Source organism: Lipotes vexillifer, unplaced genomic scaffold (assembly GCF_000442215.2).
Source record: "Lipotes vexillifer unplaced genomic scaffold, Lipotes_vexillifer_v1.1 scaffold808, whole genome shotgun sequence".
Classification (NCBI taxonomy): Eukaryota; Metazoa; Chordata; class Mammalia; order Artiodactyla; family Lipotidae; genus Lipotes; species Lipotes vexillifer.
The window spans coordinates 423,799-446,421 of NW_006786020.1; the positions used below are offsets into that span (position 1 = coordinate 423,799).

Sequence of the window (22,623 nt, forward strand, 5' to 3'; positions counted from 1 at the left end):
GTATAACAAAATTATAGCCCTATAAACTTATCTTTGACTATATAATGAGAAGTTTAGATCTGTCTAAACATAATACACAACATAGTCTAAACTATGAGAGACTAAGAAAACAAAAAGGTTTCTTTTTAAATGTAAATCAGATCATGTTAATCCTCTCCTTATAACCCTCCTGTGGCTTCCCATTATACTTAAAATAAAATACAGGTTTTTTCACTTGGCCCTGCTCCCTCCAGATGCCTCCAGCTCCCTCCCCACCACACATTGGTTTCTACCTCAGGGTCATTGTCTGCACCTGTCTCTCCTCCTTAAATGCTGGCTATTGACAACGAGCTTGCCCTTGGCTCAAAGAGCCTTTTCTAGGGCCCACCTGGCACACACCTAAGGTGCCCTGGCTCCCACCTTCCATGACTGCTTTGTTTCTTCTTAACACTTATGAATATTTGAAATTACAACTTTTTTATTTGGTGTCTGTTTCCCTACTAAAACATAAGACCTATTAGAACAAGGGTATAAGTGTTTTCCCCAAGTCTAGCAAAGAAGCCAACATATAGTAGGCTTCTAAATATGTTTTGAATGAAGGAACAAGTAGATATTTAAAGGTGTTTGTTCAAAATATAAGGCTGGTGCTACTAGGAGATTTTTTTCTTTCACCAAAATATAATATTTCAAATGAAATATTAAAAAGCAAAATTATTTTAAACACAGTAGTTAAGATGAAAGAAATTCAGTAGAGAATATTTGGATAATGTGAATGAATCATTATCACATACTTTCTTTCTTGAAAATATGCATTTCTGTGGAAAGCGTTGAATATTTTTTCCTTCGAGGGTAGAACCGTTGTATTGATGGAGTACCTATACAGCAAGTAAGAATGAAATTTTTATAAACAAAAACTCTAGAATTAGGTCAGTCAGTGAATAAACATTTGGAGTATGCAAAAAAAGAAAAATTAGTATCAAAATCCAGAAAAGACAGGGTGAAGATGCAGAAAATATTCTAAATATTTGAAGATGAAAATATATTTGTATCTAGTCAATTTAGGTTAAAAATAGGTCAGTGCCGCAAAATGGATGTCATAGTAATACTATTATGATTATTCATTAGGGATTTCACGGCCGCAACTGGACCGACCCTATGGTTAACATTTCACCTTGATTTTGCATTTTTCCTTTATTTCCCTTCTTTTCCAAAGATCTCAGGCAACAGATGGGGAAGGGAAGTATTAATTTGCAGAGAAGCAGCTCATTACACAGACATTTTAAGTAATACCCAAATCCTTGTGCAAACATGGATCATGAGTTGAGATTTTAATGAGAATGAATGCTGTCAAAGTAGGATTTCAAGTATTCTAAAGTTAAATGCTAAAAGTGTTTTGTTTCCAGTGATGAAAGAACTAGTTTTGAATTAAAATGTAACTTCAAATACAAAGTAGTCAAGATTCTATCTGTGCCTTTCAACCCTTTGTTCCTATGAATTAAAAGTAGTCCAATTAGCCAGGTTAGAATGACCAACAGAATATCAGTCAACAACACTTAGACCACCTTTGTGTCCATATAAAGCTTATACAAGTTTCTACACTCAAACACACTTTTTAAAACTTTGTAAGATGATAATAGTAACATACATAGGGAACTATAACCCTGAAGTCTAGAAATTGGCAATGTCTTTCAATGCTCTTTTGTGAGTGTTAAAGTTACAATTTAAAAGTAAAGGTATGTCATCACTTGAAATGATACATAATCACATCTGTGCATATACCAAATTCATATACACAAGGAGAGAATAGATGGTGATGATTTCACATTACCAATGATAGGCCATTAAATGTCTGTAAATAACTAGTTCATCTATGACAGAATATGGCTTCTTCCTAAAATCATGTACACTTTGTAACTTTCTTTTTAATTAACAAATTGTATTGAAAACATTACTGCCAATAGCATCACATTGAGTTCTATCTTTCCAAAGATGCCAAAACACTGCCACATGTTATTTTTTTCCATCCATTCTTTCTCTGGGGTTGGTGGTTTAATGCCTCTTTACCACAATGTTGCTTCTTTTTAGTAATGGGGAAACTGAGGGATTAATATAGACTTGTCAGCAGTCAGAAAACAAGTCCATAGCAAAACTGGAGCTTACTCTGGATCTCAAGTTCTCTCCAATTAGGCAACACAGATTTCTTTTATCCCAAATGGTGACATATAATGTTTAAAAAAAAAAAAAGGAATATACTCATTAATAGATTTTCTATTGAAGTTGGCCTACACTGCAGCATTTAAGCTAGATTTCAAAACCACAGAACTAATGTTTTAGATTCTAAGTTAAGTTCCATAATAAAAGAAAAAAAGCTTTAATAGGACATTGTATTTATTATTAGTTCAAAATTCACCCTTTTCTTCCACCAAATTGCTCTATTTTGCCTGAACTTCAAAGGTCTTTGGAACTCAAGGAAATCTTCACTATTAAAAAAAAGACATCATTGTTTGATAGCATATTGAACTCTAGAAGAGTAGCTAATAGAACTTTTCATACATGTGAAAATTTTACACACTTCATTCTTAAAGTTTGTACATCTCAATCAGATTATGTTTTTCTTTATAAGAGTATTCATGGAATTTCATTAGCCTTAGTCCTCTTTTGTTACCTTCTTTTCCCCCTTTTTGGATAATATTACACAACGACTTCACTGCAGGGGGTTATTAATAAGATATTGTTCCAGAAATGGAACCCCAGGTAAAACATAGTAATAAGTCCAGTACTACTTGTTCAGACAACTGGTATTTATTTCCAGCAAACGCTTTTTGGAACCTGAAAACTAGTCCTCCACTTTGTATTTTTCTAACAATTTAGTGATAAAAATATAGAAAATAAACATGTTATTTATAAATCCCAGAAAAATTTGTTGGCTGGGATACAAGCTGTCCGATTCCTAATGCACACAAGGGAACGCTCAATAAATGTCACCACCTGACTGACAGTACTAATTCTAAAGGTTACTTCTCTTAACCTAGACAGTTGCTTCATTTCTACTGAAAATATGATTTTCTTTACTCTATCCTAGAGTGTTTGGATTAATGTACCGTTACTAATTTAAATATGATACGCATTCATTGGAAGAAAAAAAAAAAAAGGTTTTCTTGAGTATTTCTGTAGTTTACATTCCAGGATGTTGTGACTATGAAACAGTTTGCCATCTGGTAACTGATATGGTTAGATGATAACCTAGAAGAATTTGGGGATAGGATGCTCTCAAATGATGAAAAGATCTTGCTGCCATAGTTGTTTCTTGCTTTGTTTTGTTTTGTCTTTTTCCAATCAGCTGAAACAGTCCTTAGTTTCTAAGTCATTTTTCCCCCTGCATTGCTCTTCCTAAATATGTTTCTCATACATTGCTTCAAATTAAATCTTTGAGGGAAGAAGAAAGTGTAGAACAGTCAAGTTGGAGGTCCTTGAGCAGTAACCAAGGATTCCCACAGTTTCCACCTAAAGTTTCTGGGTGCAGGCAGGAAGCCAGGATAGTTGCAGTAAGACCCCTAGTCTTGAGGTATGGAACTCCAGGGATCTCCCCAGTTCCAGTGTGTTAGACTACAGAGTTACAAGTTACTTATTATGAACTCTCCACACATACATGCATGTACATCCTGCTTTCTATCATTTTAATTAGTTACGTGACAGCTTTTAATTTTTTGTGGAACAACCAGAAATTACATAGCTTTTTGTAGTTATATGATTTTTTGCTCTCTATAAAATGATTTCAAACTTATTTGCAACAACCAGAATTCTTATCATTTCTTAATAGAAGTTTTATGCAATAAGTTCCTTACGGTTTTTTTTTGTTTGTTTGTTTGTTTTTTGCGGTACGCGGGCCTCTCACTGTTGTGGCCTCTCCCGTTGCGGAGCACAGGCTCCGGACGCGCAGGCTCAGCGGCCATGGCTCACGGGCCCAGCCGCTCCGCGGCACGTGGGATCTTCCCGGACCGGGGCACGAACCCGTGTCCGCTGCATCGGCAGGCGGACTCTCAACCACTGCGCCACCAGGGAAGCCCAGTTCCTTACGTTTTTAAAGAGCAAATGTATAAAAGAAGCTAGGGCCTTTAAAGCTTTTGGAAAACTTACTTTCAAGAGAACTATTTTATTAGTTTAAACACACACAAATCCTTAAACAGATAAATAAAACATTTTAACTTTATAAATCTTATTTTTTTGCTAGTTGTCTTTTAACATCTTTAACCCCATCCTTACCAGAAATATAGCCCATTACTGATGTCTTCTAAATTATCTTTGTCATCATTTTCATTTCATAATAAATTCTTTACATGTTCTTTAAGGAGAAACGGTCTTACAGATTACTTTAAGATGATTCCTTTAAATGTGCAATTTAAGAGTGTCATAACAAGTAATCAAGAAGTTGATGTTATAAAATAATGTAATGGGACAAGCAGGCATACAATACTTATTTTTCCAAAAGCCGCACAGTCAACATCACCCAATGGTCACCCCTTTTAACAATCTGGGAAATTAATCCAAAATGAAATTAAGTTTTTATAAATTCATATTGGATGTAACCAGTTGATCTACCTTACTGATGGAAAACTGTCTCTAACAATTACTGAAATTACAGATTTAGAACTGAAACATCCCATTAGCTATCTCTGCCACAATAGCAGCATAATGTTACACTTGGTTACTTTACTCTCTCCCACCCCCTTAAGAAACAGGGATGTTATTATGTGTTCTTATTTCACATCCTGACCTCAGTCACTTGGGTATGGAGGACATGGGTTCTACTAAAGTTAAACGACAAATCTCTGTATATTATTTACAACTAAGGACCTGAAAAATTCTCTGTAAATTTTAATTATCAAAACATCCTTTGGGATAAAAAGTATTTCTATTCTTCAAAGATTAGAGAACTGAGTACAGTGATTAACTGATTGATGTCACTCATCATGGTATGACTGCTAAAGCTGTAATAGATATGAAATTTTGAATTCCATCAAGACATTTTAGATTTTACCTAAATGATGTATTAGTATGTCAAAGTTCAAGAGCCGCCTTCCTCTCTTTTTTTTTAACTGTTTAAAAGAATGGCCTTAACATTTTCTTTCACCAGAAGGCAACTAAATGATAAATTCTCCAGTACTTTCATAGCTGATTTCAGGACAGGAAAGGGTGCTAACTTGTTCTGATTGTTCATGGCCCAGTCCAAAACATCTAACACTCTGGCTCCAACTAGGAGTTTTAGAATAAACAAAAGAAAGAGCTACAACTATCTAACGCAGTAGGTTCTACATTTATGGAGCCCGTAAGCTGATTTCACGCTGAAAGTAAAAACAATCTCAAGATGTTTAAATGAACTCTTCGATGCTGGAATCACAACAAACTCAGGAAAATTAGGAATATGTTGGTAACCTCCAATCTTTTTTTAAACTGACCTCACCCTGGGCAAGAAACCATCTCCTGATGCCATTGTTGGAGACAGAATTTCTGGCTATAAGATCCTTTTTCTGACTCAATCTGGCTTGCTATTCTTGGTTAATCATCCCCATTCCTCTCAACGTTTCACTCTCTGACTATAGTAGATAACATTTATTATCAGGAAAGACTTTTTTAAGTGATTCGGTTCCTCCAGCCGTCTCCCTCCTTATCCTAGTTAACCCCCCCCCCACAACCCCCATTCCTATCGCCTTGTTTCACTAAGATTTTGCTAAACATTAGACACAGCAAGCACATGACCTCCAGTCTTGCAGTGTCTCGGAATAAACCGATATAAAAACATTCGATTGGCGCGGCTGTAAGTTTTTCTAGGCTTGGAGTTTAAGAGTCTTTAGTTCTTCAACTCTTAAAGACCTATAGCGCAAAACTTAAATTTAAAAAATTTTTAAATTAAAAAAAACCGCTCCCCTTTTTTAACCTTTAGCCCCGCCCATCGCCCCCCCAGCCTCCACACGAAACTGCAGGAAACCGGAGGGGGCGGGGCGGTGACGTCACGACGCCGGTGCGTCACGGAACGGCGGCGGCTGCGGCGCTGGCGACGGCTGCGGCAGCGGCGGCCTTTTAGTCGGCAGCGGCGGCGGTAGCCGGGCAGCTGCTCCTCCCAGCATCCCTGGCGCGGCCATTTCAGCCCCATCTTGGCTGAGGGGAGGGAGCTGCAGCCGCCGCTTCAGCAGTTTGAATTTCAGTTTCTCCAGAGCCTGCGAACCGGTCGCACCGAGGAGGAGCCGAAGAAGCTACCGCCGCTACCTCACACAGCTAGAGCGCCGCCGCTTGCCGGCCCGCCGGCCGCCGCCCCTCATTCTCTCAAGAGCCGCGAGGGGAGGCCGAGACCGCCGCCGCCGCCCGCCCGCGGGGGTGGCTCCCCCTGTAAGGGGAGGACCGAGCCGGCTTTCCCCTCCCCCGGAGCGGGTTTCCGCCAGAGACAGTCGACATGTCCCTGGGGCTGAGCTCCGGCTAGAGCCGGGGAGGGAGGGCAGCCCGGCCGCACCGAAGCTCCGCCGCCCGCCCGCGGCTCCTGGCTGAATCAGGAATTCCCGGCTCCGGACTCGCCACTCCTCCTTCTTCCCTCTCGGCGTCCGAGAGCCCGGAGCTGACGCCGGCACTGGCTCGAGGAGCGGGACAGCACCGCCCCTCACGCCGCCGCCGCCTCCTCCCCTTCGCCCTCCCACTCCCACCCCCAGCCTAGGCCTGCTGACCGCGCGGAGCGCCGAGCTGGACTGACCACGGCGGCCCGGAGACGCGAGGAGGAAGCAGCCGGCCCGCCCCTGGGATCGCGCTTTCGCTGCCACTGGGGGTATTGAATTGAGGCACCGCGACTGCGGGAGGCGAGAAGGAAGGAGGAGCCGCCGCGCGAGTGAGACGGGGGCAGAGCCGAAGAGACCGACACGGAGAAGGAAACGGGAGGAGGATGTCTCGCGGAGCGGCCGACGCACGGATCAACCCGTGACTCTTAGAGCGGCGGGCCTCAGACCCCAGCGCGGACGCGGACTTTGTCTTTGGGGGCCCTGCTCTACCCTTCCTGGTTTCCGGCAAGATCGCAGAGGAGCCGGTGTGCCTCTCTGCCCTCCAGCCTTCTTCACCATGTCCAAGATGCCGGCCAAGAAGAAGAGCTGCTTCCAGATCACCAGTGTCACCACAGCACAGGTGGCCACTAGCATCACCGAGGACACCGAGAGCCTGGACGATCCGGACGAGTCACGCACAGAGGACGTCTCCTCCGAGATATTCGACGTTTCTCGGGCCACGGATTACGGCCCCGAGGAGGTCTGCGAGCGCAGCTCCTCCGAAGAGACGCTCAACAATGTTGGGGATGCGGAGACTCCCGGTACCGTCTCCCCCAACCTCGTCCTGGACGGGCAGCTGGCGGCCGCGGCGGCCACTCCCGCCAACGGAGGAGGAGCCGCTTCGGCCCGCAGCGTGGCTGGGGTACTGGCCAGTACCCTAGCGGCGGCCGCCACCTCGGCCCCCTCCTCAGGGGCCCCCGGAGCCCCCCCGGTCGCGGGCCCCTCCGCCGGGCCGGGAACTGCCGCCCCCTCGCAGCCCCCCACCACTTGTAGTTCCCGTTTCCGCGTGATCAAGCTGGACCACGGCAGCGGGGAGCCGTATAGACGCGGCCGATGGACGTGCATGGAATACTATGAGCGGGATTCCGACAGCAGCGTCCTGACCCGGTCCGGGGATTGCATTAGGCACAGCAATACTTTTGATCAGACTGCAGATCGGGACAGCGGCCTGGGCGCCACCGGAGGGTCCGTGGTGGTGGTGGTGGCCTCCATGCCGGGGGCGCACGGGCCCGACTCGGGAACTGACAGTTCCTTGACTGCTGTGTCACAGCTACCCCCGTCGGAGAAAATGAGCCAGCCCGCCCCGGCCCCGCCGCAGAGTTTTGGCGTTGGGCAGCCGCAGCCGCAGCCGCCGCCCGTAGGTGGGGCTGTGGCTCCGAGCTCGGCTCCGCTGCCGCCGTTCCCGGGAGCCGCGGCCGGGCCGCCGCAGATGATGGTAGCCCCGCCGCCCAGCCAGCCCCCGGGCGCCGCGCCTGGCTCCGTCCCACCGGGGCCCAACGGACAGGCGCTGCCGCTGACGAATGTAACCCTGGTGCAGCCCGGCCTGGCCCTGCCTCCGCAGCCCGGCCCGGCCGTGGGCGCTTCTGCCGCGCCGCCGCCCCAGCAGTTCGCGTATCCCCAGGCTCAGATTCCGCCGGGCCATCTGCTGCCCGTCCAGCCCGCCGGCCAGAGTGAGTACCTGCAGCCGCACGTGGCCGGCCTGCAGCCGCCCAGCCCGGCGCAGCCCTCGTCCGCGGGCGCCGGAGCGGGCCCCGCCGCGGTAGCCGGCCTCCCCGGGGGCCCCAGCCAGAACGCCTCCTCCACGGGCGCGCAGATGATGGGCGCGGCCTCCCTGCCTGGCGAAGCCGTGGCCCCGGGGCCGGGCCCAGCGCAGGGCGGACCGGCCGCGCCCGGTCAGCCGGCCGGAGTGCCCCCGGCTGCCGTGGGAGGCTCGGCGCCGTCGGGCCTGGTTCCCGCCGGGGCCGGGCAGCCTCAGCCCGCGCCTCCGCCGCAGATGGGTGGCAGCGGCGCGCCATCGGCAGTGCCCGGCGGCCCTCACGCCGTGGTGCCCGGAGTTCCGAACGTGCCTGCTGCCGCGCCCGTTCCCAGCGTGCCTAGTGTGTCTACCACTTCTGTTACTATGCCAAATGTACCCGCGCCCTTGGCCCAGGCGCAGCAGCTGGGCAGCCATCCTCCGGTCAGCAGGAGCGGCAGCATCATCCAGCACGTGGGGCTGCCCTTAGCGCCAGGCACGGCCAGTGCACCGACGAGTCTACCGCAGTCTGACCTAAGCCAGTTTCAGACTCAGACCCAGCCTTTAGTCGGGCAAGTTGACGATACTAGAAGAAAATCCGAATCCCTACCTCAACCACCACTTTCTCTCATTGCTGAAACTAAGCCTGTTGTGAAGCCTCCTGTTGCAGATGCCCTGGCAAACCCCCTTCAGTTAACACCTATGAACAGTCTCTCCACCTCTGTATTCAGCATAGCTATTCCTGTTGATGGTGATGAAGACAGGTATGGAAATCTTATTTGAAATATTTGATGGGAATGCTTGACCGGACATTGTAGTTTAGGATGCAACTGTGGGAGGTTCTTTTCTCAATTTGAGGCCCTTAATGTTTCTAAATATAAAAGTTAGTTTGTGTTTAGTAAAATTGATTCATTGGTTCTTGAAAAGACATTAAGTTTAGGTTACTGATGTTTAAAAAGATGTGTAAAGAGAGAATTGGTGTCACAGTTGTTTAGAAGCACTAAATTGGATAGGAATGCAACATTGTTCATTCAGAAGGGCGGATTTTAGTTTAATCCTCTCAATTTAGAAGTGGTGGCTAGTAGGTTATGCCGTGTAGGATTGTCCCTTTATTAGATATCAATCACACTTGAACACTTAATGGCAGAGTGTTTTGTCAGTGTGAGTTTTGAGACTGAGAGATAAAATTAGTTAAACATTTCCCATTCTGGAAAAACAGAAAGCCCTCTAGTAGAGAAAGAACCACGTAAGGTATCTCCTCCAGTGTATCTGGAAAGGCTGGAGAGATAATGGTGAAATGTCAAATCCGGCTTTGAAGATCATATCTTCTTCAGCCCTTTAATAAAAGAGGATAGAAGGTCAGGAGGCTTCCCAGTGACTTCTTTAAGATGCTTTTTTTTTTTTTAAGCAAAAAGTGTATTGGAAAGATGTTCTTATCTTCCATCAATCTTTTTACTACAGTCAAGGGAGGTAGGAGACTCTTGACAGTAGTGAAAGCTGTAGTTCTTGAAATTAGAGTAATTTTATAGTTAAAGTATAAACGTTAACAATTGGCTCCCTGTATTTAGGGGGGATGCTTTTAAATAGTTTAAGGGAAAATTGGTGTATTACTATACCAATTCTACTACAATTGATGTTTGGTTATGGTTTAATGAGGATTTTAAGTGGTTTTGAGGAAATGTCACATGAAAATTTGATGTAGTGTGTATAATGCAAATGTTTAAAAACTGACTTATTACCAGATATTACATTTTAAAATTACAGAGAAAGTTTCAGGTACTTTACAGTTGGAAATTTATTTTCTGAGGTTTTTGTTTTGAGAGAGGTTAATTTTAGATGTGTTGAAAGAGCAGAACTATTTTTATAGATTTCTTGAATAATTGGTATGTAGACTACAATGAGAGCTGTTAAAGCTTTTTCTTCCTATTTTCTTCTGAGTTCCTTCACATTCTTTTCTTTTTCATTTCGAATTAGCTTTGTATTTTTGTTATATACTTCTTTTGGTTTGAAAAATGCTCACTGAAATTCATCTTCTTTGCCTTTTGTAATTCAAAGTTCATCTTTTTTTGTAGGCGACTTGCTTGTGGGGAGTCTTTCTTCCATTTGAGAACTCTTAGAGAGTACCACGTGTCCATGAGTGAGCTCAGCTAGCTAGTTAGTCATGGAGAAATTTTATATGGATGGGACTACCAAGTAAAGACACTGATTCCACAAGCCACTCAAAAATCCCTCTTTACATTTTCTGCCATATTTCACTTTTCACACGTAGGGGCACACCTGAAATGCCACTTGAGTTTATTTGTTCGTCTTTGGTAATAGTCAACAGGCATCTTCCCTTTTCTAGCTGCCAGAGGCCAGTTTTTTTGTGATAGGTTGGTAAATAACCATTTGCTTACTACCTCTCTGTTCCTGTTGTACACTGTATCTCTTCAAGAAATGATGACTGGTTTTCTCAACCCCTCACTACCCCAAAAACACATGCACACCTATGAATGAAGAATGTGTTTTCTCTCCTCTTCACACCTCTCAGTTCACAGCATTTGTAATTACATTCCCCAGAACTTTTTGGTGGCGATATGGTATGAAGCAGAAAGATCTGTTGATAAATGGAAACTCTGGGATGTATTCTTTAGGGTATGACCTCAGAGATGCATTTATTTATTCTCTTACTTTATTGAAAAAGTTGAATTTCAAGAATCTCATTTACAAACTTGTGACTATTTGAACTACAGATACGACTGTATTAGTGTTCTTATCAATTGTAACAGTTAATCCAGTGCAGGGGTTTTCATTTGTGTATAGTCCTATTTTAAATGTGGCGCTTCCCTCCCCCACCCAGTCTTTTAAAATCTTCACTGCTTATCAAATGTGCATTTCTAATTTTTGTTATAGCCTTTTAATTGGTTTCTAATTTAACATGCCAGTTTCCAAGGTGTAATCTTATACATTTGACTGTTTTTGTCACTGGACCAACACACCTGGTGAAGGAATAAATCCATTAAGTAGAAATAGTTTGGGGGTCTTTTTAAATTTGTTTTTTAATGGAAAGCCTTTGTAAAAGAGAGGGCATTTTTAAAGTTGTATTCTTGAAATTAAGTAACACAGTTTTTCCAGGCGTATGTTTAAATTACTGAGATGACTACTTTTGAGGAGATAGTACTAACAAAATCGTGATTTTAGGTTGCCTTCTTAAATTAAAATCTTCGTACAATTTTATTTGCAGTCATTCAGATGTAAAATAAAACATTGGAGTGAGAGGTCTTGAGTAATTATTAATAGGTTGACAAATTTCAGATCCTTAGAAAATATTTGTAAAAAAAGATGTTTGCCTTTTTAAAAACCATTAAGACATTAGTAAACAGTCTATTTCGTTGAGAAAAGGAAGGAAAATGGAAGATTAACAAAAAGATCAGGTGGTTTAAGTTGATATATTAAGCACTCTGTCTTGTGATTTTGTTTGCATTACTTAATACAAGGATCTGTATTGGCTCATTCTGAGACCATTTATTTTAAAGAATCAGACCTTATATACTATCATACCTTTAAAAGGGCTGATGGTTGTATGTACAAAATAAGAAAAGTTAAATTTGTGAGTTAACATTGCCGATTGACCATATGTATTAATTAGCATGAAGTTTATATATCATTCTGGTTTATGGTCAGTTGTTGAGATTCTTCAAATTGATTCTGTGTAAACTGGAGGATATAACAATGGTTGAAAATATAGTTCATAAAAAATGCATAGACACTTTTACAGTGAACGTTACAAAATTTGTTTAAACTACCTACACGCTTAACAGACTCCTATTTGGTAAATAGGGGGAGGTGCAAAATATTACTGGCCCTTTTGGAAAAGGAACACGGTACAGATCATTTTCCATAGATAGCTGACCAATGTGAACTCTGTAGGCCACATGCCAGTAACTCTTATGAATGGCTGCAATTGTGAACTGTCAACTGCAACCAAAAGACTGTTGAAAACCTGATTGTAAGGATCCTCTAGTGGCAAATATCTTTATATCTTGTTAATAGTTTTATTTGTGTAGTTTGCTAATGACTGCTGATAAAATATTATAAATTGTGAGTGTTAAATGGTGTGTCTGGTATGTGCTATAAATATAGATTTTGTTTGTACACTTCATATATATCTATATAGATGTATGTATGAGATATACATATATACACACTTCTTTTAATGGAGTTTTTTTTTTTTTTAACGTGACATTTAAGAGAGGATTATGTAAATGTATATGAGGAGGCAGAACTGTCACTCTTAGTTTGTTTCAAAAATCTATAGGGAACTTCTTAGAACTCTGAAAAAGTCTTCTGCATTTAGTCTTTAAAAATGAAAGCTCCTTAACTTGAATCTGTGTTTCTTTGGGAGCTTATGGTTCTTTATCAGTATTGAAGTGTGGAGGTAATTTTGTCTTGCAGCTTTACAGTTGATGTTTAAATCACACGCCAGGTACCATCTTAGGCCTATCTAAGTAAGTAAGGATTTTGTAATCAAAGTGTAGTATCTCCTGTGTATGAGTGACATCATTATTTAGTATAAAAATGATACTGATGCATTCATCAGAGTGCCATGTTGATATGCTTTAGTCATAAACGTGGCTCTAAGTTAAGGAAATTATCACAGATTTCCAGAAAGGCCGATGATCCAAAAGTGCCTGAAATTCCTAAAACCAAGAGTTGTATATAAGTGGGAGCATGGCCTTTTTTATTCACAGTGATACACCATTGTTTAAAATTTTGTGTGAACTAAATTGTGTAGGCTTGAACATTGGTTAACTTTTTAGAAAATATAAGGGTTTTTATGTGTGTGGATAAGACACACTCCAAGTAACTTATTTATTAACACTGTCTTTTTCTTGTAAGGGATGGGGAGGGTATCTTGAACTAAATTGCCTTTATGAGAAGTCATTTTTGTTTTTTCACAGTACTGGTAGTGGGATATATGCTTTCTCCTTTATGAGAATAAATGTAATACCAATCTATTTGTTCTTTGAGAATTCTGATAGCACTAATTTGGAAATAATAAAACATGATACTGGATTTATGGATCTGGTACTTGGTAATTTAGAATAGAGTTTAGTCTTTCTCAGCACCAAAAGAGGTTGGAAGCAGTCATGCTCTATAGAGTCCTCTAGTAACAAAGAGCAGCCCCACCAATCAGATGGTAAAGAAACCAGTGAATCTCTTCCCTGAGGAATGGTTGATAGGGGAGTATAAAAGGGTCTTGACTTTTCTCTGCCGAAATGGTAGAAGCTGAGGCGCTGTGGGAGTAGGAAGTAATGGCAGGTAACCAACACAGAAGTAAAGGTAGTGAAATGACATGAAATATGGTCTCAGAAGGAATAGGAACACATGTTAATAGTGAGGAGTAGTGGTCTAATTCCTTCTTTTAATAATTGTTTTAGACCAGTATGTATTTCCTCTTCCAAACAGATACATTTATTTCTTAATTGCATTACTCTCGAAATACAAGAGAGGCTTTACAAAAACAGGTGTGTCTGGTTAAATGTAGCCTGAACCATGATGTTTCTAAGTAATTTTTTATTAATGGGAAGAGCAGATTTTTAATAAGAAATCTTAATTGATGACAATATTTAAGGGATCTGTGTAGCGAATTTCCTGAATTGGAATAAATCCTTTAAGTTTGTTTTTTCTTTATACTAAACCAGTAGACTTGTGATTTGAAGCTGTTCTTTTAAATGGTGTAATACGAATTACTGCATCACAAAGAATACGCATGCCTGAATCATTGGTATAATTTAGGCCTTTCCCACAGCAATTCTGTTTTTTTTTTTTTGCAGGGTGGGGGGCGGGCTGCATTGGGTCTTCGTTGCTGCTCTGGGGCCCTCTCCAGCTGCTTCGAGCAGAGGCCACTCCTCACCACGGTGCGCCGCCGCGGGCTCTCCCGTCAAGGAGCACGAGCTCCAGGTGCGCAGGCCTCAGCAGTTACGACACACGGACTCAGTAGCTGTGGCCTGAGGGCTCCAGAGCACAGGCTCAGCAGCTGTGACGCACGAGCCCAGCTGCTCCGTGGCATGTGCAATCCTCCCAGACCAGGGCTCGAACCCGCGTCCCCTGCATTGGCAGGCGGACTCCCAACCACTGCACCACCAGGGAAGCCCTCCCACAGCAATTCTTGAACATACCAGATTGAGATTACTCTATTTGTTATATTCTTAATCTGGCATTGCTTAGGGTAAAACTTGGGACTCCTCCATAAAGATTTAGGAACAGTAACCAATTTGTATCATTCCTATACATCATTATGTGACTTTCATGATATAATTTATACACTTCAAATTTGGCTGGTAATATTAAAGGTATATTGATTATCTGCTTTACCTCTAAAAAGTATGTGCATAAGTTCTACTTTTAAATCAGGTGAATTAAATTTCATATATGGTACTCTGGATTGCTTATCTCTCAAATTTAAAGCCCCAAATCAGATAAAAGTATTTAGTTTTATATCTTTGTACTCAAGCTACCCTTTGTTAAAAAGAATGAACTCACATTCTTTAAGTTGTACATTTGTATATGACAGTTATGTGAAAATTCTGTAGATGATTGAGTTAATAATTTTAATAGTGTTCACCTCGGACATATGCGATTAGTAAATGTCTTGATAATTTATACTCATCAGAGTAGGCAAGACAAATAAGTGAAGTCTGAATGTTAAATTACTTAAAGCCTCCTTTCCTATAAGCTCTCACTGTAATTTGACTAAAGAGTATTGACGTATAGAAGAGAAACTACGATTAATGTGTCAATTATTATAAATAATGCTGGTGTGTTTTAAATGTTCTTTGTAAAGGTTTAGGTTATCCATCTTCGTTATTACACAAGTAAATTGTTTAATCTGTGCATGAAAGATACCCAAAACAAAGTTTAAGGCTGACTAATTTCTTAAGTAGAATTAGAATTCAGTTTTACTAACAGGTTTTATAAGTTAAACCAAAAGAAATCCATGTTATATGGTCTACCTAACTTTTGAAAACAAAAGCAAAAAAAGGAGAGGGGGCTCCTGATCAAATAAATCAATAGTGTGTTTAATTATGTACTATAGCATATCATATGAGTAACCATTATAGACAATGGAGTCAGGCATGCCTGGGCTGAAATTCAACTGTGCCGCATACTTGAGACATTTGACCTTGAGCTAGTTATTTAGCCCTCTAAGCCTTGTTTTCCCATATGAAAAATGGGGATAATACCTACCTTGGGGAGTTTGAGAGGATTAAATGAGGTTTGCAAGTGATTTGTGAACAATCATGCATAACCTAAAACAGTATGTATGGCAAACATACATCACAGAAACATCAGTGTTTCAGTGTCTACACTGTTTTTCCAGATCAACTCTTGACATGCTACAAAACCATACCAAGAATGTTTAGTTTTGATCCAAAAATGTAATTGGATGGCATGGATATAATCAGAGAAAAGGAGACATTGTTTCAGGCCAGAAAACTCATGATGTAGTTAAGTGGTACAGCAAATTGTGTTCTAATCCTGGCTCTTCCACTATTTAGCTGGTTTCTCTGGTCAAGTCATTTAACTTTCTTGGTTTTCCTTATTGGTAAAATTAGAATTTGAGCCTTTGGTCAGATTTTAAGATTCCCTGAGTATGAGTCCATACATAGACATGTTTCATGAGAGAGCTGCCAACTTAAACCTTCCTCTTGGTCAAACCCTTTTCCTGCCCCCAGACTACTGTGTGACAAAAAATGAAGTTTGCAGATACTCCTTAAGTAGGTTGAATGCCCAGGAAAACATTTAAAGTGGCAATATGTGAATCATTCAACTTTCTTTGTGGTTTCTGAGTAGTAAGTACTGGGATACAGAAATAAAACTGCCCTGCCCTCCAAGATCTCAGGCTATATGAAAATAATTACGATTTGAAGTTGCATACTTTGATATACGTTATAGGCTGTGATGGAGTAAATTTAAGTTATTAATGGGAACAATTTAGGACATCAAGTCAGATTTGTTTGGGGATGGAGTAGTTAGACTGATTTCTGTTTAAAATCAACTTATTCTCTGCATAGGCAATACATTTATACAGTTCAAAATTCAAAATATATGAATATAAATTGAAAGCCATTCTGCTACCTCTGTCCTCCAGCCACCCAATTTCTGTCCTCAAAAGCAACCCATTATTACTTTTGCTTTCTTCTGAAGCTAACTCTAGAGTTGAATCTTAAGAGTCATTCAGATTAGGTCACTGATGAGAGAAGCAGATGATTTTCCAAGTAGAAGGAGAAGGCAGTTTTGTGTAACAATATGGAAGAGTGAGAATATGTCAGATTTGGAACATGATGTGATTAATTTGACAGTAATCAGAGTGAAGGGTTTAAATGTCACGGAGAGAAATGGAAATTTTTATCATTTAAGTCTATGGTTGCTGTTAAGGTGTTTCTTGAAGCTTTTATTGTTAAAGTAGTATGTATCTTGGAACCATTTCAATATGCTTTTTAGTGATTATTGTATTTTTAATTAAAATCTTGTGGTAAAGTTGTGTATAAGGAAATCCTGGGGGAGCTCTGAATCCCAGAGGTGGAATTCTCCAATGGAATGTACTAAATAGCTTGGTATACCTGGCTCTAAGTTTATGAATTCTGTTTGCCTTAAGTGTTCTGTTTGCCCCAGTAGTACCTTAATAATGATGAAATATTTGGTATATGTTAAGATACTGTACCAAAAGTTGATCTTTATACAGCAAGCATATTTGGAAATCATAACCCTATGTTAAACATAGACCAGGCTTAATTGTTTCAGACCATATGTATACATGATCTCAGTTTATCTTTTCAGTAACTGTAATGAGTGTTTTTCTCCCCTTTTTTATGGATTACGGAAACTGAGGTGCTGAGGATTTGAGTCACACAGCTATTAAGTCACACAAGGCATAAGGTCAGATTCAGGCCTTCTGACTCCAAAGCCAGCTCTTGGATATTCCTGGAGTTAGTTTTGTTTTATTACTTTAGTGACTGTAAGATAGGATGAAGGAAAAGCTTCTGTTGCCCTGATCTGTTGTGTTGTAACCCTTTACCTAAAGGATATTTTTTAAATCATTTAAAATCCCTAGATGATAACGTTGGAGATGGTGCTTGTTCCTCGGCTTACTGTATTTCCCTGGTTTCTATAGAGATTTCTGAAGTTGAGCTTTGACATAAGAGGAGAAGGTATTTGCTGAGAGGGCTCATGTACCTCATTTCTTAAGCTTCAAGAGATTTTTAGCTTAGTTTTGAGGTAGAATATATACGGATGTTTCTCCTCGCTATTATAGTTAGTTACCCTACAAAGATAGTATCTTAGTTTAGCAGGTAGACATATGTCACATTTAAGTACTTTCTCATGTACTACTTTATGTACTTGGTGATTATCATGACAGACTGTTCAGTATATAAAGTCAGAGAGAAAAGAAGTATTTTGTTCGTTGGTTTGGAAAATTTTCTACAAATAGGAAAACAGTGTTTTAGGTGAGTCTTCCTAAGAAGTGCTTGATTGGCTTTATATTGAGTTTAGTAGCTTACGTTGACATCAAATATGTTGTTAGAGAACTGTTTTCAAATTTTATTTCTTGAGCAGAAGAGAATTTGTAACCAAAGCTGCATAAAATTCAATATTTCTAACACATTTTTAATATCATTTGCCTCTTGGTGCCTTCAGATTTCATAGACTGTAAACTTGAAGTGATCCCCATTAACAGTGTTTTCCATGAACTCTTAATTTCCTCAATTTTATGCCATTCCAAAACAGAAGTCTTTGATGATCAGGCCCTTCAGTACTTATAGGTGGCTCTTTTGAAGTTCTTGATCAACTAGGTTTCACGGACATGACTCCCTTAATCTGTGCTGCTAATCAATGTTTTGAGACTAATTGTTGCTATTTGCGAAAAATCAGTTTATGGATAACATCCCAGCTTAAGTATTCCAGAAACCAGAAATTTCATATTTTATAATAAGACTAAATGTTTATCCTTGGAATCTCAAGTATTTAAAATTTTTTACACTACATAGATTGTATAACTCCATATGGCTTATTCATTTTGAATATATATGTAAAAAAGGAATTGTTAACTGCCAGCTTTTGCAACCTAAGTGTATTTGTTGACATGTTCTAAAGACTTTTAAGTCCATTTATAGTACTTTATTTTATTTCACAGTTATTTTTCTCACCCCCAAGGTACACGACTAACTGCAGATACGTTCTCTTTTCACTTCTACATTTGACCTATGAGAAACATTTCGTTATTAGTATCTATGCTGTAAAAATTCTGGAATTTCATAACTAAAGTCATGTGACTTTATTTAAAACCAATTTATTTGGCATTTTAATTTGATTCAAATTAAATATATATGTATATATTTTTCCAAAATCAGGGGATCTGAAGTTCTTCTAAAGAATATCTCCCTTAAAAATATATTGTAGGGGGCTTCCCTGGTGGCGCAGTGGTTGAGAGTCCGCCTGCCAATGCAGGGGACGTGGGTTCGTGCCCCGGTCCGGGAAGATCCCACATGACGCAGAGCGGCTGGGCCCGTGAGCCATGGCCGCTGAGCCTGCGTGTCCAGAGCCTATGCTCCACAACGGGAGAGGCCACAACAGTGAGAGGGCTGGGGAACGCCGGGAAAAAAAAAAAAAAAAAAAAAAATTTTATATATATATAGTAAATGTTCTTTAATGAATTTTGAATTCCAGACTTGCAGAATAACTTCCAAGTTTATTCTTTGTTATTTTCTTGTATTTACTACGTTCCTCTTTGTGTCACTGTTTTTTTTTTTTTTTTTTTTAATTTTTTTTCACTCTGTTTATTTTAAACCCAAAGTCTCCAAACAGACCTGTGTGAATAGCAGACTTATTCCCATATGGTCTTGGGTGAGCCTGGTAAAAAAGCCAAATTGAGTTTTCAATTGGTTTAGTTGGCTTTCATTTAATTTGGCAGACTGATATTCTAAGTACAGTGAAAAAAAGGGGCCTGGCAAATATATCTTGAGAGGATGCAAGCTGTTAAATAAACAGTAGTTAGCAACCTCTTAATTCTTTCTTTATATTAGTAGGTCCAATCAGTGCCTTTAATTGCCTTAGACCTAGTCAGGAGAAAAGTAGGGAAACAGTTAAAAGAACAGAAAGGAGTTGAAGTAGGGGAAGCAAAAAGAAGTACACACACTGAAGACTCCTAGTTAATCAAACAGTTGCTTTGGTGACACACTGGCATCTAGTGTCTATCTGCCTTTCCCAGATTTGGATCGTCTAAAAGGTACCCTACTGATTAAAATTTAAAATGCCTTCTAGAAAATATTGTTTTTTACAATTCAGTAGATTAATATATATCTTCTTAAAATTTTATTTATTTTTGGCTGCGTTGGGTCTTCGTTGCTCTATGCAGGCTTTCTCTAGTTGTGGCGAGCCGGGGCTACTCTTCGTTGTGGGGCATGGGCTCTAGGAACGCAGGCTTCAGTAGTTATGGTGCACAGGCTTAGTTGCTCCATGGCATGTGGGATCTTCCCAGACCAGGGCTCGAACCCGTGTCCCCTGCATTGGCAGGTGGATTCTTAACCACTGAGCCACCAGGGAAGTCCCCAGTATGTGTCTTTTAAGTTTTGTTTGTTTGTTTATGTATTTATTTATTTTTGGCTGTGTTGTGTCTTCGTTCCTGTGGGCGGGCTTTGTCTAGTTGCGGAGAGCCAGGGCTACTCTTCATTGCAGTGCATGGCCTTCTCATTGCAGTGTCTTTTCTTGTTGCTGAGCATGGTCTCTAGGCGCGAGGGCTTCAATAGTTGAACTCGGGCTCAGTAGTTGTGGCTCGTGGGCTCTAGAGCACAGGCTCAGTAGTTGTGGCGCACGGGCTTAGTTGCTCCGCGGCATGTGGGATCTTCCAGGACCAGGGCTCGAACCCGTGTCCTCTGCATTGGCAGGTGGATTCTTAAGCACTGTGCCACCAGGGAAGTCCTGATAATATATGTCTTGATGTCCTATGAGTTTTGAAGTCATGGAATTCTATTGAGTATTTTATTTGATGATCATTGATACTTGATTGCTATTCCAGTAGAAGTTGGAAATAGTTTTCTTATTGTACTAATAATACTGCAGACTCTCCTAAGGCACTAGTTAGGGTCTCAGAATTGCCATGTTGTATCTGAACCTCATTTTGACAATAAAGATAATAACTGTCATTTATTGAGCATTGACTAAATGCCAGGAGCACTAGTTACCTATTACCCTGCAAGGCTAGATGGTATTATCACCATTTAACTGATGGAGACAGACCTAGAGAGGTTAAAATTTAACTCTGTTATATGCTTAACATAGTGGTTTAAGAGCATAAACCCTGGGACCAGATTGCGACTTAACTAGCTCTGTGACATTGGGCAAGTTACTTCTGTCTGACCCAGTTTCCTTATCTGTGAGATGGGAATAAAAATAGCACCTAGCTCTTAGGTCTGTTGTAGTATTGAGTTAATAAATGTAAAGCACTTAGAATAGTGTCTGGTATACAATAAGCACTTATATTCTTAGCTTGCTACTGTTATTCTGCTACAGCACCGGTCAGGAATTTTAGAAGTGATGTGGCAAGTTTTTGTTGGCTCCCTATTGTATGGGTTGGGAGTGGCGGAGACCATGGAAAGAAATATGCTGAGGTGGAGACAGAACTGTTAGAGAGCAGGTTTGTCAAAAGGTTAGTCTCCTGAGAACTTCTGAGATGTGAGGTGAAACCAGTGTGCTGAGAGCTTGCCCCATTAAGATTCTCTAGTTATAGCCCTAGGGAATGTGTCTCCAGGGAATAGTAGAAATGGATGGTGATAATGGTGTATAAGTTCTTACCCCTTAAAGGGGCACTGTACAAATGCAGGAAGTTAGAAGGCTGCCCTCCAATTGCAGCACCATTTTTTGCCTTAACCCAGAGAAACCACCCATAAATAAATGAATTCTGAAGGTGGAAATTGGGTCAAGTCCAACCCAGAAAAGGACTCATTGGTCACCATCAAATCCTGTCAAATAGGTCCTATGAAGAATTTTCATATCATGAAGCTATTGTTTAACTAATTTTACATGAATACTGTACCTGAGAACAGCTTTGTTAAACTGTTAAATGTGTAGGGATTTATAAAGGCATCTGATACAGAGTAGTTGTTGATTTTGGCTATGAACTGGTCACATTCATATGACCAGTTAGTATTTCATTTTATCTGTATTACGCCTTTTTTTTTAGAACTGTGATCCTGAATTGTTAGGGTCTGCTGGATTTTGTCCAGTTTTTAAATTTCTTTCGAAATGTTTTTAATCAAGCTTATGTGGGTTTTTTCTTCTTTTTATTAAAGCAGTTGCATGGTATTAGAAATCTAAAATCTTTTTTTTTTAATTTTTTGGGAAATGAGTTTATATTATTTTTTAAATTTTTATTGGAGTATATTTGCTTTACAATGTTGTGTTAGTTTCTACTGTACAGCAAAGTGAATCAGCTATACGTATACATATATCCCCTCTTTTGGATTTCCTTCCCGTTTAGGTCACCACAGAGCATTGAGTAGAGTTCCCTGTGCTATACAGTAGGTTCTCATTAGTTTTCCATCTTTTTTTGAAAAGTAAGTGATTTTACTGTACTTTCTCAACTTCATTTCCATTTGATTCTTGGATCTCACAGGAATCCTTCAACTGCTTTCTTCCAAGCGTTCCATTTGAACACGATTCAGGAATCAAAGAACCTCTGGGATAGGTATGAATACTTTCATATGGAATGCATACATGCAAAAGTGTATGCATGAACTGCTTTGCACTGTAATGGTTTCTCATCATTAAAACTGATCTTTATTATTTTAGGAGGGGGGAAAATCACATGGTATCTAGCATGGGACAAAGCAGCAAAATAAACCAAAAGGACAAACTATATTTTAAATAGAATATAGACATACTTGCCTTTTTACTGCACTTAAAAGTGTATTTTTTGAAGGACTTTTTCTATTGGATTTTATTACATGAAATACCCATGTGTATTTAATGTAAAAACATATTTTATAAAATAAACTACCTACAGTTATTTTAATTTTGTGCCATTTTATATGATTTCTCTGTAAAAGCCATAGTGACTCAAAGCAAAATGTTATTTCATATTAAGAAATTGGAGGAGGGAAAAGACTAAGGTATCAAAGTAGTAGTCATTGTTTAATTCTCGCCAAGAAAATTTAACCTTAAGCTTGTTTGCTAGAATTCACCAGATCTGCATTCTGTTTTATAAACCCCTAAAACAGTTTGTTTTCTCACAGAACTGTTGTATAAATTTTATTTTTAACTTTTTAAAATATAGACTGAAGTCTTGGAGTT

At 40.4% G+C, this 22,623-nt stretch overlaps 1 protein-coding gene across 1 annotated transcript in view; it reads left to right on the plus strand.

The window, feature by feature from the left end:
• The first annotated feature begins 6,096 nt into the window (after positions 1–6,096).
• The window catches only part of TSC22D2 (TSC22 domain family member 2), a 50,230-nt gene continuing 33,703 nt past the window's right edge, over positions 6,097–22,623 (plus strand). The window contains exons 1-2 of the mRNA XM_007458380.1: positions 6,097–9,056; positions 21,947–22,018. Of these exons, the coding sequence (XP_007458442.1) occupies positions 7,078–9,056; positions 21,947–22,018 (2,051 nt within the window). The 5' untranslated portion in view covers positions 6,097–7,077. The remainder of the gene's footprint in view (positions 9,057–21,946; positions 22,019–22,623) is intronic.